Raw genomic sequence first — 14,544 nt, forward strand, 5'->3', positions numbered from 1 at the left:
AAAGGTAGAAGATGGGTGGTACGATGCCTTACCGGCATAAATTGCACGTCCTGGAAGAGCTCTTGTATGAAACGTCTTGAGGTGAGGCGGAACATACAGTGGGCTAAGAGGTGGGAAACCTCGGAGTACAGGCAAATGTCATCAAACGCATAGGGAAACTTCTCCTTTATCCTGAAGAGAGGAGAGAGTTAACAGAGCATTAAAAACAACCTCAATTATTCTCTTAGTGTTTATATTCTGCATGTAAGAGAGTGAGCTTTACGTCAGTAGTCCTGTTTCGTGGCCTTTGGTTCCTACAGAGGAGCTGAGGTTGATGATGAGCCGGAGCACCTCCTTCCTCAGCAGGACTCTCGAGGCAGGGCCGTCCTCTGATATCGCTTTGCCACCTGAAGGCCACAACGAAGAAATATCTAGTATTCATCACATTAAATGCAGTAAATATGACACTTCTCTTCTGTTGCTTCTCTTCATTGTGTTATGTTCCCATAACTATCTCCAGCCAAAATCTTTTCAGCCATTTTAGGTCGATTTTTACCTCCGCCAAGGAGGTTATGTGACACCCAGCGTTTGTGTGTCTGTCTGTCTGTCTGTTAGCAAGATAACTCAAAAACGCCTGGGCAGATTCAGATGACATTTTGAGGGGATGTAGACTATGATAAGAGGATGAGCTGATTTGATTTCGGTGGCGATCCGGAAAGGATCCTGGATTCTGGATCACTTTGAATTTTTTAGTATGTGCTCCAAAATATGACAAAAACATCATAGGTTAGTATGTCGTCCAACAAATTGGAGTAAGGTGTCCAGATAGCTCAACTGGTTAAGAAGGTGATTCATAAACAGAACTGTGTCAGAGATGCAGGTTTGATTCCAGCTCATGATCCTTTACTGCATGGGTTTTGTGTTTTCCTCTCTATCCTTGGCGGAGGTCTGCACTCTCTGAGTGCTTTTCAAGTTATTACTAGGATTTAATACTAGACGTCTCCTCCATCCTCCCACCTGTGACCCAGATATCAATCTCAGCGCGCCTGCTTAAAGCACGTCTCAGTTCCAACAATGCATCTCAAGGACAAAGGAGGACTTGCCAGAGGAGCGATGAGGAAGGATGCACTGGTGGATCCTCGCTGTAGTTTTTGCAGAAGAATATTTTGCACTCGCCAGTCATAACATATTTCTGTCATTATTTAAATGACACTCTTCTGTGTTTCACAACTCTTTTATATTTCATGGCACATGTGTATGTGGTAAATTTAAAAAAATGCCACAGGGAAACTGTGGCTTGATTCATAAGTAAATATACACTTTAAGCTGTCATGAATCCGAGACTCCTCTCTCCTTGTGCCCGTTTTTGCCTCCTCTGGTGAGACGGACTAAACTGCAAGAACAGCAGCTGAGGAGAGGAACTGAGGATGGACAAACAGAGAAATGAGAAGAGAGGACTGATAAGGTACAATGAGCTGCTTTTTGATTTGGTCCTTTTTTTGTTATTTGGTCTACAATAAGATTTATTTAATGCACATAACTAATGTGAAGCTCCAAGCTGCTTCTTTCATACTGGACTCATATACTAAGGACTGTTTAGGCCACAAAGATTCTTATTTTGAAGCATATTTTGAGTCATTTCTCATTGTTCCTTCTCAACTGATGCTTGTCTTGGAGAGGACACTTTAGAACAGAAGAGTTTTAATCTAAACAAGACATCTTAGTTAGTAGTCATCATTGTGGCTTTGCCTTGGCACATTGAGAGTCCAGAGAGACACAAGGGTAAAGAGAGGCCCATATGATATGCAACAAAGGTGTTCTGGCTGGGAACTGAACCATGGATGTGCATACGGTGGTTGGGTGGCTGGCACCGTCGCCTTGCAGCTAGAAGATCCACGGCTCTGCATGGAGTTTGTATGTTCTAATAATAGTAATAATGGATGGATGTTGTGTATATGTGATAATGGACTAGGGATCACCAAAAAAAGCCCCTCTCCAAGCATTGATTAAACTTCTCAATACTCATGAAAATGACATATTTAAAAGGTTTTTATTGAAAATAATCCCTTCCTGCCTTGAAATTACTTAAATGTAGCTCTACACCACTGATTCCTCTGAAAAGTGCACATCTATAAGGTCGTCACCTCTCTCCAGCCACTCCTGTCAGCTCACCTGCAACTCTGCTCAAACACTAAAAAACATTAAACTACGTATGATACAAAGTACAAAACTCTACTATTGACCCGACGCTGGTTCTGAAGAAGAATAATGATATAGAAAGTCCCATACTACAAGTAGACAGGACCAGCTCCTGAGGTTTGCTCCATAATAATGTCCTAATCTGTGTTTGTGAGACTTATTGGTCTGCTACAATTTCAAATGTTTAGCCGTGCCTTATTTAGTTCATTATGTAGCTTCTAGGACATCATAGGAAAATATTAGCAAGCAAAATATTAACATTAATCAAATAGGATCATTAATTGAAGGCTGTGGTTATTTAATGTCTTACCAATGACGATGTCCCCAGGTGTGGGCGTGCTACAGATTGAACCTTGTGAAACGGCGGCGTCGCTGCAGCCGGACACTCCAGAGAACTTGGACTGAGGCATCACCTCCAGACGATGGCCACTCTGCCCAGCCCATGACGGGAAGTCGACGTAATCTGTCAGAAAAAATACAAAAAAAAAAAAAAAAATCAGCATTTCTTGTTTTAAGAACGCTCCTGAAAACAACTCGGTGTGTGTCCGCTCACCTGTCCGAGGGTGTGTGCTGTTGATCTGCGGCTGTGTGGGGTAACCGAGGACGGTGGATCCAACGCAGTAGAGGCAGTTCTCTTCACTGTGATCCTGCAGGCCTGTCTCCTCTGAACCCACCATATGATTCTGAGAGTCGCCTCGGCACACGATCAGCTCAGAGATACTGAACTGCTGCTTCAGTACGGGGATAGCAGGACGGTCGCCTACAGAGGACAGCGCCAACACGGATCCGTTTCAAAATGCTTTTCTTGTCAATAGTTTATGTTTCAACAATCATTTATTCAGGCATAAAGTCACATTTACCATCTCCATCACCAAAGAGGAAGCGTTTCCGCTCTTCTGAAGGCGGGCTGATCCTCTGCTGAAAGTAGGCCGAGTCTCTGATGTGGAACATGTCATTGATGTCCATCGGCAGCGCGAGGCCAATGTAGTCATCGTTACACCCGAAGGTGGCGCTAGAGACCATGGAGCGCACAGAAGAGCAGCGTTGCAGAGTGCTTTGGTTGATGGGACTGAGAAGTTCCTCTTTATCCAGAGAGGCAAAGCTCAGAGCTTTCAGAAATCTAGGGAGGGCAAGAGGAGAGGTGCGTGAGAGGATCCGGGGGGAGAGACTGGGACAGAAAAGGAACATGGGGAGTAAGTGAAAAAATGTTGGGTAAAAGCACAAACACAGGGCTTTATTAATGGGCTCTAAGGCATTCATACTGAAGTAAACTATCAGGGAAGCAACAACTGGAAACCTCTGACTCAGAGAAAACCTTTAATAAAAGGAGACAAAAGTTTTCTTTGGGATTAAATGACTAAATTTGCATGATTGCACATTGTAAACAGAAGGGAGTAACTATATGTCACACAGTATGAAGTATTTTCAAGTTTTGTCTTGGTTTCATTTAATTCAATATCTTCAGACTTTTAGCTAAACAAACAGTTTCATACATCAGCTTCAAATTTGAGGGAGGATTTTAACCATTTATGACACCATCTTTTGGAAATTGTTATTTCAGTCATACACCAAACTGTTAATAGATTTGCCAAGGAATAAATTCACAGATTCATTTTTCTTCCATAATTTCCACAGAATGAAATTTAAATACTCTCTACCGCCTGAGATTTAAAGTTTATCAATAAGTTACTGTTAGTACAATCCTTCACATTAATGAGATCAGAGATCATACACAGTGAGATCTAAGAGCTTGATTATTGTATCATTCATTCTCAAACCTCTCACACTCACAGACTTGTTTCTCCATTTTGTGGCGCCGCTTTTTGCACTGTCTAGATAAAAATCTTCACACGTGTATGAGTGACACAAATATAAAAAAAATCAATTGAATACCAGTACAAACAGCAAAGGCACATTTATAATTTAGGATCACTTTCTGTATGCTGTTTCAGTCTCTAGACAAGGTTACAGGGAGCGATTAGAATTTGATCGATCTCTACGGGGTTTACTCATTCTACGGGTCAAAGCGAAGGCAGACCAGCATGAAGCCGTCACTACTCTAGGAGAAGCAGCGATGACACATTCGTGTGGATCAGAGCTAGAAACTACATTTCTACAAAGGAGGACGCTGGGTAGGTCCACCCACCGCGGTACGAGTGTTCTGGACAGCCTGCGGTAGGAACTTATCGTGTTGGGTTCTGGACAGGTACGCCTCCTATCTGACAGCCTGACAGACACAGCAGAAGGTGCACATAAAACACACTCACACCTGCCACTGCCAAAGCAGACACCCTACTCCAAGCACAAAGCTGCTTAAGCTGCAGTAGCGCAAATCGAGGCATGTTTTTAGCTTTTCTCTGGGATGACACCTTCCCCTTCAAACAACAAACACATCATTTGAAACAAACAATTGTGAAGACAAAGGAAAAACAGATAAATTCAGGTGTGACAGTGTCTGCCTTCTGTCATACGGTCCCTGTGGTGATGTCTGACTTACCTCCGAGGTGTTAATCTGGAGTCCAAGCTGCCAGTTTTCATAGTGATGGTGTCAGTGAAAAGCACGTCTTTGGCAGGTGAAGCCAGCGCTTCACTGTGAGACAAAGACGGGTGTATCCTCTGCTGCTGCAGCCTCTTCAGCGTAGCGTAGCCCAGCGCGTCTCTGGGGCTGGTGTACATGAAGCTACAATCAGCCAGGCTTTTTATGGTGGTTACTGAGGGGGATTTGAGAGACTGAGCTCGGCGTGGGAGAGTGTGCGAGGAGCCAGGCGGTACCAGAGTGACAGTGGAGGGCTTAGGCGTGGACATGTGGTTAGTCTGAGCCTGGGGGGTGAGAGAAGAGAGTGTTTTGACAGTCTTGGCAGACACGACTGTGTTGAGGCTCACACAGTCAGAAGAGTCAGGTTCAGGCTCTGTATGATCAGGGTTTCCAACAGTCTCCCGGGAGGGGCTAGAGCTCATGGAGCTGATGCCGCTGGTTGTAGTGTCCGTGTTAAAGCTCTGACTGCGGCTTTTAAATTGAGTACCTCCACCGCCGCCTCCTCCACCCCCTCCAACATTGCCTCCGCTAGAAGAGGAGCCGCCGTCGCCTGCTAAACGCTCTCGGCTGGTCTGTTCCCTCTCCCGGCTGTGGTGCTCCACGGCCCCGTGCCCTCCGAGACCACTGAGTCCAAGGCCTGAGCCTCCTCCCCTGGCCAGCCTGCCATCCACAAGCTGCTCCTCAGAACCCCCCCTGGTCCCGACAAAGGATGTTTCCAGGCTGACTGTTGGACTCTTTGGAATTCCTCTGCCATTAAACACAGGGGTGAAGACGTCCCCCTGGTTTGGGCTGTAGACAGAGGGTTCTGTCACTGTCCGGTTCCGTCTCATACTCCCTGTCTTGAGCTCAGTAGGGGTGCGAGAGCCTGTCGGGGTTTTAGGGTCACTGGTGGAGCGCAGTTTCTTGCTGGGGAGGGACAGGGAGGTAAGGAAGCGGGTGCGGACGAAGCGCGTAGAGGCCAGGATTGTGAAAGGGCTGCGGTCTTTGACTGGTTTGGAGTGTAAATAGAAAGAAGGCTCGTCTGACTGGTCCAGAACATCACACTTGTCGTCATCCAGGATGTACATGTCTACGAGCACAGAGAGTGAATTAATAACACAATTAAAGACTAATGTCTACCTGAGGTAACATCAATTAGAAAAGTTTTAAATCTGTCAGTAAATGTTGCTGATAAAGTGTAGACAATGTCCTACGTACTTGGTTGAGACTCGCTCTCGCTGTTGTGGCGGGAGCTGGTGGATTCAGAGTTCAGACTGAGCGTGCTAGGTACTGAAGAAAGTTCAGAGGTCAGCTGTGTGTCCACCTCATCTGGAGTGACAGGCCACAGCGTCCTGCGACTGTGTCTGACTGCATCCCAACCATACTGCTTCAAAACCTCACAACCCTGCCTGGTCTTGGAGATCACACCCAGCACATAAACACACGTCCTGGAGACAGAAGAACACAATCAGTAAGCATGTCCATCTCAACAATGTTGACATTATGCTTCTTTATCAAAATCACAGTTGTCTTGGGTGGTGCTAAGCCCAGGAGGCAGCGATGGTGTCCTTTCAGAACGGTGTCGAGGAAACATGCTGTGGTGGAACATTCATTGAAAGAACACCTGCCTCTTTGTTGATCCACATCTTTGTCTAAACCTGGGATTTTCAGTGTGTACGTTTCTGCTCAGAGATTGTTGTTTGCCAAAGCAACGGTAACATGCAGATAGCAGACAGAGAGGAGAATACTGCATGAAATGTGTAGATGGAAAAGGCCGGCTTAGACCCGTGGTCAACATCCGGTCAGTCAGTGCAGTAAAAATACAACAGCCCTGTTAACCCATTACATCTGCAAATCCCTGAAATATTTCCGTTTATTTCATGCCATTCATGCTTTTATCAGCTCAAGACTGGACTACTGCAGTGCACTTCACATTGACATTTCCCAGTTATCTATCAGCCGCCTGCAACTCGTGCAAAATGCTGCAGCACATCTTTTAACAAACGCCTCTAGACTTGAGCACATCACCCCACTCCTTTATTCTCTCCACTGGCATCCAGTCCAGTAAATAATTCTTTTTAAACTTCTGTTATTTGTTTTTAAAGCTCTTAACAGTCTTGCTCTCCTTTATTTATCAGAGCCTTCTACTTTAAAGGACTAAAAAAGAGCTCTGCGGTCTTCCAATCAGCAGCTGCTTGAAGTACTGAGGTCCAAATACAAACACTGGGGTGACCGGGCGTTCTCTGTAGCTGCACCCAGGCTCTGGAACACGCTCCATCACTGACCTAGGTCTTTTTAAATCACAACTCAAAACCTTCCCGTTTAAAATAGCTTTTCATACCTAATGGAATGGTGACATTTTATTACTTTTAGATGTTATATTTTATTGCTGTTTTATTGCTGTTTATTTTATTGTTTTATTGAATATTTTACGGGCTGCACAGTAGGGTAGTGGTTAGCACTTTGGCCTTGCAGCTAGAGGATCCCTTGTTCACATCTCGGTCTTCCCGGGATCTTTCTGCATGGAGTTTGCATGTTCTCCCTGTGCATGCGTGGGTTTTCTTTGGGTACTCCGGCTTCCTCCCACAGTCCAAAACTATGTTGAGATTATTTGATTATTCTAAATGTGCCCGTAACTGTGATTGTTTGCCCTGTTTTCAGTTACTGTATTGTTTTTAAGGTATTCTCTTGTTTTTCACTGTGAAGCACTTTGGCCACCCTTTGGGCTGTTGTAAAGAGCTACACAAATGATTGATTGACTGATTGATTTGTTTTGTTAAATGTGCAGTAAATCCACATGTTTTAAATATCAGCAACTTAAACATAGTCAAGTGAAGTCTGGAAATGATTTTTGAAAAAACAGGCATGCTTACCCTCGTACTGATAGCACCTCACAGTGCTGCGCCAATGTGAGGATGTCTGGAATGACATTCTCCTCCTGTAGGAGATTCAAACCCCAGTTTGAAGAGCCAATGTTGCCCTAAAATGGAAAATGTCCACCATCAGAGTCATCTCTGTCAAGTACAATAATTACACTGAAATGGTAAGGCAAGTGACATAAATTGAGGCGACTGTTTCTGACCAGAGCCCAGAGTGCAGCCTTCAGCTGTTTGATGCCCTCCCAGGTGTCCAGCATCGGGGAGCGAACCGTGTAGCTGAGATCAGGAACCACACTCTGCAGACAAATGAAAAAAGACATCAGGAAGCAAGCCTTCACATTCTACCGCCCTTCAGAGCAATGAAGGCACAAAACAAGTAAGAACACTCAATAAAACAGAGTGTGCTTTGAAATGGCTGAGAAATATGTTTAATAAATAAAGCACTTACCTGAGCTTCCAATAGATGACAGCCTGTCTTATCATGGACCAGCTGACCGTACAAGTGCACAGGAAGATAGACATTTGGTCTTTGTAACCTGGACACACCACCGAAGACATAAGGCACACGTAAAAATCACTTCACTCCTGTGGCTTGACAGGTGCTCACATACTCCACCTTCTTACCTTTGGTTGCTACGTCTGACGTAGTTGTCTCCGTCGACAGGTTTGCGGTAAGTTGTAAGTGCTTCATTGAGCTGCTCCTCTATCAGGTCCACATACTTAAGGTTGTACTCCTGCAATCACAAGAGAGTAAAAGAGAAACGTTTCTGTTCATGTCAGGTCTTTTTATAAGTTGATTAAAAATTATTTCTAAGTGGACAACAATTGAGAAACTATTTCACTCTCTGCTGACATCCTGATCATACCTTCTGCCATTTATCCAGCTGTTTGCTGACATAACCCCTCTCATTGAGGTAGGAGAAACCTTTAGGAATGGACAGGAACCTAAACAGTAGAAAAAAAGAGTGTATTTGAGAAGGCATATAATGCTGCTGCTGAACTATTTTAAAGACTGATAAATATGCTGGAAGTCATTCCTGGTAAACAGTGCTGTTGTGGTGAAAACCCACCTGAGGAGCAGCAGGAGGCCTTTGTCTCCCAGGTGGGACACGGCTGGTTTCAGCTGGATTAGAGCGTGAAGATTGGCCTGTGAAGCACACAACACCACTGTCAGTCAAACTATCAGCTTAACCTAACACAATAACGTTTCATTACTGCCTCTTTCAACATGCCGTACTGACAGTGATCCCAGTGAAGCATGTGTGTTTTTTCATCGCTCACCTTGTCTTCACAGGCCTCGTCCAGTATGTCCAAGGCCTCTATGGACACAGCCTTGCTGTGGTCATGAAGCTGTGTGACCAGCAGCTCCATGCCCCAGCTACTGAAGAACTCCACACCCGCACGCAGCAGCACACGGAGGTGCTTGGTCGCATACAGCCTGCACGTCTGCTCAGCAAGACAAGAAGCGTTGTGTGATAAGGAGGAGGTTTAAGGACATCAACTTAGCTGTGAGACTCTAGTTCAGTAGATCATATGGCTATAAGAACATCAGGTGATTGTTTTAAAAACCACATCATCTTCTCAGGACACCCATACATTCTCCCCTAGGGTCCATAACATGGTGGTGTTTTTGTAATAATATGACTTTGTATCTACTGACACTGCAGTAAAGTGTGGTTTTGTAACAGTGCAATGACTGATGTTTCATAACTACTCTATATGTATTTTGTGCTTAAATCTTTTGTTATCGGCGCCGTCTTACATCAGTAGCAGCAGTGAGGATCTTGGAGAGGATCACTCTGGCCAGACCGTCTCTGCTGTAGTCCAGTGTGGATACAGCAAGTTTCAGCACAGCGTCCTGGTTCTTTACCGAGCACAGACTCAGCAGGCTGATGCAGGAAAGAGCGAGCTGTTAGCAGAACGTTTCATCACGCGGACAAAAACATTTGACATTCCTGCACACTACGAGAACGGGACAGGTTCTTGTGTTCACTCACCACTGAAACAGGCCACATTTCTCTAACAGTTTGACTCCCTGTGGGTGTGCAGAGAGTGTCCCCAGGAAGAGGAAGTAGTGCTGGCTGAGTGTCGTGAGCAGGCCATTACTCTGCAGGCAGCGCTCAGGTTTTAGCCCTGAGGATGAGGACAGCCATGCCACCATGTCCCTCACCAGGTCCTCCAGGTAGCCCTGTCCATCCTGGTGATAGCGGGAAGACAGAAAGAGCAGACAGAAGAGGCAGGTTAGAAAATGGCGAAAAAATAGGAACAAGTGTGTTTTTGCAAACTTTTCAAACCTCATCTGAGTCCATGAGGAACTCCACAAACTGACATCCGACCACAGTGAGTTGTCTGGCCTTTAGGTGATCCAATCCCAGCCCTGCGTACAATTTACTACTGGGCTTATAAAAGTACAGCAGCCTCCGAACAAACCTGCATCACGCAAATACAAACAAGTATTTAGAATAAGACGTCATAAAAGTCATGAAAGCATGCCACCCTGTTTAAAATGCTGCAGTGATCTTTGATTATATAAAGGGTCTCACTTGTGCATCTGTTCATCTTTGTTGTTCCTGAGGTTTACATTTGGCCACTGGGGGAGAAAAACAACATTTTAGACAGAAAGAAAAACAACAACTGAGCCTGTGGCGCTGTAAGAGAACAGGCTGACCTTAAGGATAGTGGCAATAAGCAGCCAGTTCCACTCCAGGTTCTGTTTGTGGTTGAGAATGTGACTGTCTCTCAGGTTCATCATCAGTGCTTCTTCTGTGTCCTGAACACAAAGGCAGATAACATTTATTTGACTCACTTTCTGCTCAAACGCATTCATTACACACTCAAACGCATTCATTACACACTGCTCTCACTTTACAACTATTTTACTCTTAATCAATTGTATGTATTTTTTAAATATTTACATCATAAACTGGCCTAAATCTAAACCAAACACGCCACAGACCTTCATCAACTGTGTGTAAGATGGCAAATAAGCATATTTTCGAAAAAGCATCACTCGAAACTATCATTGTATGTTTAGGCACAGATTTAGGCCAACTTGAAATCTAGCATTACCTTTATGACGTAGATGTCCCTGTGGACACGTGAGTGTGACTCTCTGCGGTTATGTGACGACACAGACTTTCGAATGATGTGGTCCAGGTAAAGACTGTGTGGTTTCAAACCTTTCTTCTTCTTTTCATGGAAACGTTTCAGATTGTTGACTGCTGCACTTGCCCGACTAGAAAACAGACGAGAAGGATGAGAGAAGCTTTTTTTTTTTGTAACATACATTCAGAATGCATTATCCTCATAACTAATACCTGGAAGTGAGTTGTGTACACACTGAATGAGCACCTTTGATCAGAACAGCTTGATGACAGAGGACAAACTTACAAAAAATACAACGCACCGTGAGAGCAGGTAGAGTTGCAAATGTGTGTTGTAATTGTCTTTTGTGAGGTACAACAGAAAGGTGTGTGTGTCGGTGTGAGGTTGTACTCACAGTCTTTTCTCCTGGGGGATGTCGAAGGAGGCTGCCATGTTGATTAGAGTAGGAAGGCAGTGCAGGTGGTGACTATGGGAATGAGGAAGGATGGTATTTGCCTAAACAAACAGCAGATGGAGGAAAAAACAGAGATTTATTCAGTTAAAGTCACAGCATCAGTTGTAGTGCACAGTTTTTCAAAAACACCAATAAAATAGATCTTCTTCAGTGCTAACTTCACACTGCAACACGCACAAACATTAAGGTTAATTTCTTCCACATCACATGGACCTCAGTGTGCCAAACAATAGTATACTTTTCAATACATACTCTGTGTTGCAGATGCTTTCATTGTTACATTACCATGTGTAGAAGTTCTCCCAAGAGGATGGTGGCTCTGACAGCCAGCTGGTCATCGCTACTGGTCACAACTTCAACCAGGCCCTTAGTTTCAAAAATAAGGGCACAGAGGAGAATATGGCTCAATACCAACATTGACACCCCACAGACCATTTCATGCTCTCTGCATTCGTGTCTGCATCGGTCGACGTGATGAAGTCTGCAGACATCCGTTTGCAGTGTTGAGAAAATACTAAATTCAGATTTTTTTGACAAATATTGTGATTTGATTTATGATATGCTTAAAAGTGAATCCTGAGTTCGATATTGTCCTGGTAGCAAATAAACAACTGAAGGAGCATCATCCCATGAGATTCCATTAAAAGTGTGACTGCCATGACTCTGTAAAACCACTGGCACAACACTTTCAGCCCTGTGTCAGACACTCCACACAATGCATAACCGAAACTGCAGCGTATGCCATTTGCTAATTGCATTGTTGCGAAATACGATTTTGATTTGAAATCGATTAATTGTTCAGCCCCAGCATGCAGCCGAAGATTTACGACTTTGCAGACTGTTCGCAGCCCAAAAGTGCTGAGCTCACATGTGAAAACAAATGGTGCTCAAAACAAATGCTTCTTTTGAAGAGAGGCATTGCAAAGAGATTTGCTGTTATCCACACCCTTGTAATTAATTATTAAAAGATTTTTAATTAAAGCAGTCGCTGCCCCGCTTTGGAGGTGCTTTGATTTGTGCAGGCATTCCATCAACGGAGCCCAAACACTGCAGGAAATTCTAAATCCTTCTGAAATCTTGTGCGTTTTCTGCCCACTCTGCTCAGCACACGTCAGGAACATTTACAGACATGGTGTTACAGTGCAGGCTCCAGCTAGCTGCTATGTCTTGTAAAAAGCAGTCAGCCTTTTTTAGAAGCATCCACAGGCGCTCTGCACATTTTTCTTCATTTGAAATGTGGGGCAATGTAACCCTTTGTGTAGCAGACTAATGCCTAAATACTGTGGCATGAATCGCAATTCTGTGATTCCAGCACCTGCATCGACTGCGCAGAAATCGATAAATTTGCCTTAAAGCTGCGGTGCACACAGTCAAATGTGCAATATCAAGTAATTTAGCACGATGTTGCCATGTATTGACTGCCATCCTGGGTTAAGTTTAAACAATTTTGTCTTACAGCAAAGTCTGGCAGATCAGTCATTAGAAAACAAATACAGTATAAGCTCACCTCTAACAGCCCACTGGTGATGAAGGCAGAGAGAACAAATGCCAAGTAGTTGTCCATCAGGTCAGGCCTAATAAAGCAAACACACACAACATTTTATGACACATGTAAACACTGAACTGGCAGCAACTTTGCCAGTTTCTATTTTCTATCATCTCTCACCTAGAGCGAGCCCGATGGGGTAGAATGACTTTGGCCTCAGCAGCAACAAACCCATCAGACAGTCTCCAGGTGTCCTGGGACCTGGCTGGGTCTGAAGTCAACCAGAGAAAAGGTTAGTCAACGCTGTGAGGCATAAGTATGAACTTACTTGGGTTAAGGGCAACAAAACGCTATGGTGTAAAACAGTCAGGCAGGCATTTCTTCACGATCAGACAAAGTCAAGCAACCAAACTGCAATTACACACAATTACAACTGTAATTACCCAGTATGAAAAAACACCCATGAAGATACATGATACAAAACACCAGAAGGAAGTACACAAATGAAAACACAAGAGACTTTGTCCTTACCAACACTTAGAAAAGCTTCCGTGAAGTCTTGAGTTACAATGGGCACAGGGAGCCGGAATATCTCATATAACACCTCCAACAAGCCTTTCTGCAGGGCAAATGATCACAAAGCTGTCAGAAATATGTGTTTATTATGGCTAAAGCCACATCAAGTGGCAAAGGGGAAAAACAGCATCCAATGTGTGTGCTGTACTGTTACTACTGTGCAAAACAAAGGCTTAACAGAAGCCTCGTTTCATTAGAAAAAGAATGATAACATCTACTAGATCTGTTGATCTGATCAGTCTGTTCCCTGACAAAAATACTTCTCTCTGTGCTTTGATTCTCTGACTCCACACAAGGGAAGGCTGTTTGGTACATTTATTTTGGTGTACTTTAAAGTTCTCCATCACACCAGAGCTTCTAAATAACCAGTGCTGGGACAAAAACTTTACAAGGGAGAGATCAACAAAGCAGTGAGCTATAAGTTGCATTTAAATTTGCAAATGTCCTTTATTCCCCAGTTATACATTTAAATATTTAGCACGAAGATGTTTTAACACTCACCCTGACTTCCATATTTGGTATGCAAAGTAAGCCAATTAAAGACTGAATTCCAGAATTTCCAGCCTTGCATAGGTTGATAATTCCTGAGTGAAAAAAGAAACAGGAGATATACATAACTCATAATGCCCCTAATAAACAGGGTTTCTCACTTAAATAACGACATTTACCACAACATTAAAGACCTTACCAGACCAGGAGCGGAAGGCAGCCACTATGGCCATTCTGCTCGACAAGAAACGGGCCTCTCTGTCTTCTCTGTGAACATAAAAACACACACATCAGAAACTGGACAGTATGTTCCATAAACACACATGATTATGATCTCTGTAAGGGACTATTCATAAAACATTAAAAACCTTCTTGCAAAGATATCAAACTATGCAACAAAACACTGAAGGTTGTGAAGGAGAATCAATAAAAGACCTTTCACATAAAGGCCTTAGCCTGCCTCACATCCTCTGGCAAGTCATTCTAGAGTCAAGCAGCCCTGATAACAAGGTTCACATAACAAAAACACGACACAAACCCTCAACTTTCTCAACGCATGGTGCTACCAATATTGGAACACAGTAAACAATCAACAGAGAGAAATGTCAGACACTCAATCTTTTTGTTTCTACTGTAACAGTGACACCCTTCATACCCCACCACACACACACACACACACACACACACACACACACACACACACACACACACACACTCACTTGAGTTGCCCTTCAGCCGTGTCTGCGTTGTGACGATAGTGAAAATCTGTGAAAGGCGCGAGGATTTGCTGGAGGACAGAACACAAAGCACACAAAAGATGAATGTGTACAAAGCACAACAGACTTCAGACCTTTTCATTAGT

At 43.9% G+C, this 14,544-nt stretch overlaps 2 protein-coding genes and 1 long non-coding RNA gene across 16 annotated transcripts in view; 1 reads left to right on the top strand and 2 right to left on the bottom strand.

Annotated features, from left to right (window-relative positions):
* Window positions 1–14,544, top strand: part of LOC127534912 (uncharacterized protein DDB_G0271670-like) — a 146,760-nt gene that overhangs the window by 96,735 nt on the left and 35,481 nt on the right. The window lies entirely within an intron of this gene.
* Window positions 1–14,544, bottom strand: part of LOC127534913 (uncharacterized) — a 141,270-nt gene that overhangs the window by 93,068 nt on the left and 33,658 nt on the right. The gene's annotated exons all lie outside the window — the stretch shown is intronic.
* Window positions 1–14,544, bottom strand: part of LOC110969677 (rapamycin-insensitive companion of mTOR) — a 38,445-nt gene that overhangs the window by 1,806 nt on the left and 22,095 nt on the right. For all 3 annotated transcript variants that reach the window (XM_051951291.1, XM_051951292.1, XM_022219805.2), the window contains 28 exons: window positions 14,402–14,469; window positions 13,882–13,949; window positions 13,695–13,777; window positions 13,149–13,236; window positions 12,798–12,888; window positions 12,639–12,705; window positions 11,417–11,497; window positions 11,072–11,172; window positions 10,642–10,807; window positions 10,241–10,342; window positions 10,116–10,162; window positions 9,867–10,002; window positions 9,570–9,769; window positions 9,335–9,461; window positions 8,854–9,018; window positions 8,643–8,719; window positions 8,439–8,517; window positions 8,197–8,306; window positions 8,021–8,108; window positions 7,776–7,868; window positions 7,567–7,673; window positions 5,912–6,141; window positions 4,676–5,783; window positions 3,039–3,298; window positions 2,732–2,938; window positions 2,489–2,641; window positions 263–386; window positions 33–171 (listed from right to left, as the gene is read on the bottom strand). In XM_051951291.1, coding sequence (XP_051807251.1) covers window positions 33–171; window positions 263–386; window positions 2,489–2,641; window positions 2,732–2,938; window positions 3,039–3,298; window positions 4,676–5,783; window positions 5,912–6,141; window positions 7,567–7,673; window positions 7,776–7,868; window positions 8,021–8,108; window positions 8,197–8,306; window positions 8,439–8,517; window positions 8,643–8,719; window positions 8,854–9,018; window positions 9,335–9,461; window positions 9,570–9,769; window positions 9,867–10,002; window positions 10,116–10,162; window positions 10,241–10,342; window positions 10,642–10,807; window positions 11,072–11,172; window positions 11,417–11,497; window positions 12,639–12,705; window positions 12,798–12,888; window positions 13,149–13,236; window positions 13,695–13,777; window positions 13,882–13,949; window positions 14,402–14,469 — 4,365 coding nt within the window. The remainder of the gene's footprint in view (window positions 1–32; window positions 172–262; window positions 387–2,488; window positions 2,642–2,731; window positions 2,939–3,038; window positions 3,299–4,675; window positions 5,784–5,911; window positions 6,142–7,566; window positions 7,674–7,775; window positions 7,869–8,020; window positions 8,109–8,196; window positions 8,307–8,438; window positions 8,518–8,642; window positions 8,720–8,853; window positions 9,019–9,334; window positions 9,462–9,569; window positions 9,770–9,866; window positions 10,003–10,115; window positions 10,163–10,240; window positions 10,343–10,641; window positions 10,808–11,071; window positions 11,173–11,416; window positions 11,498–12,638; window positions 12,706–12,797; window positions 12,889–13,148; window positions 13,237–13,694; window positions 13,778–13,881; window positions 13,950–14,401; window positions 14,470–14,544) is intronic.

Source organism: Acanthochromis polyacanthus, chromosome 7 (genome assembly GCF_021347895.1).
Source record: "Acanthochromis polyacanthus isolate Apoly-LR-REF ecotype Palm Island chromosome 7, KAUST_Apoly_ChrSc, whole genome shotgun sequence".
NCBI lineage: Eukaryota > Metazoa > Chordata > Actinopteri > Pomacentridae > Acanthochromis > Acanthochromis polyacanthus.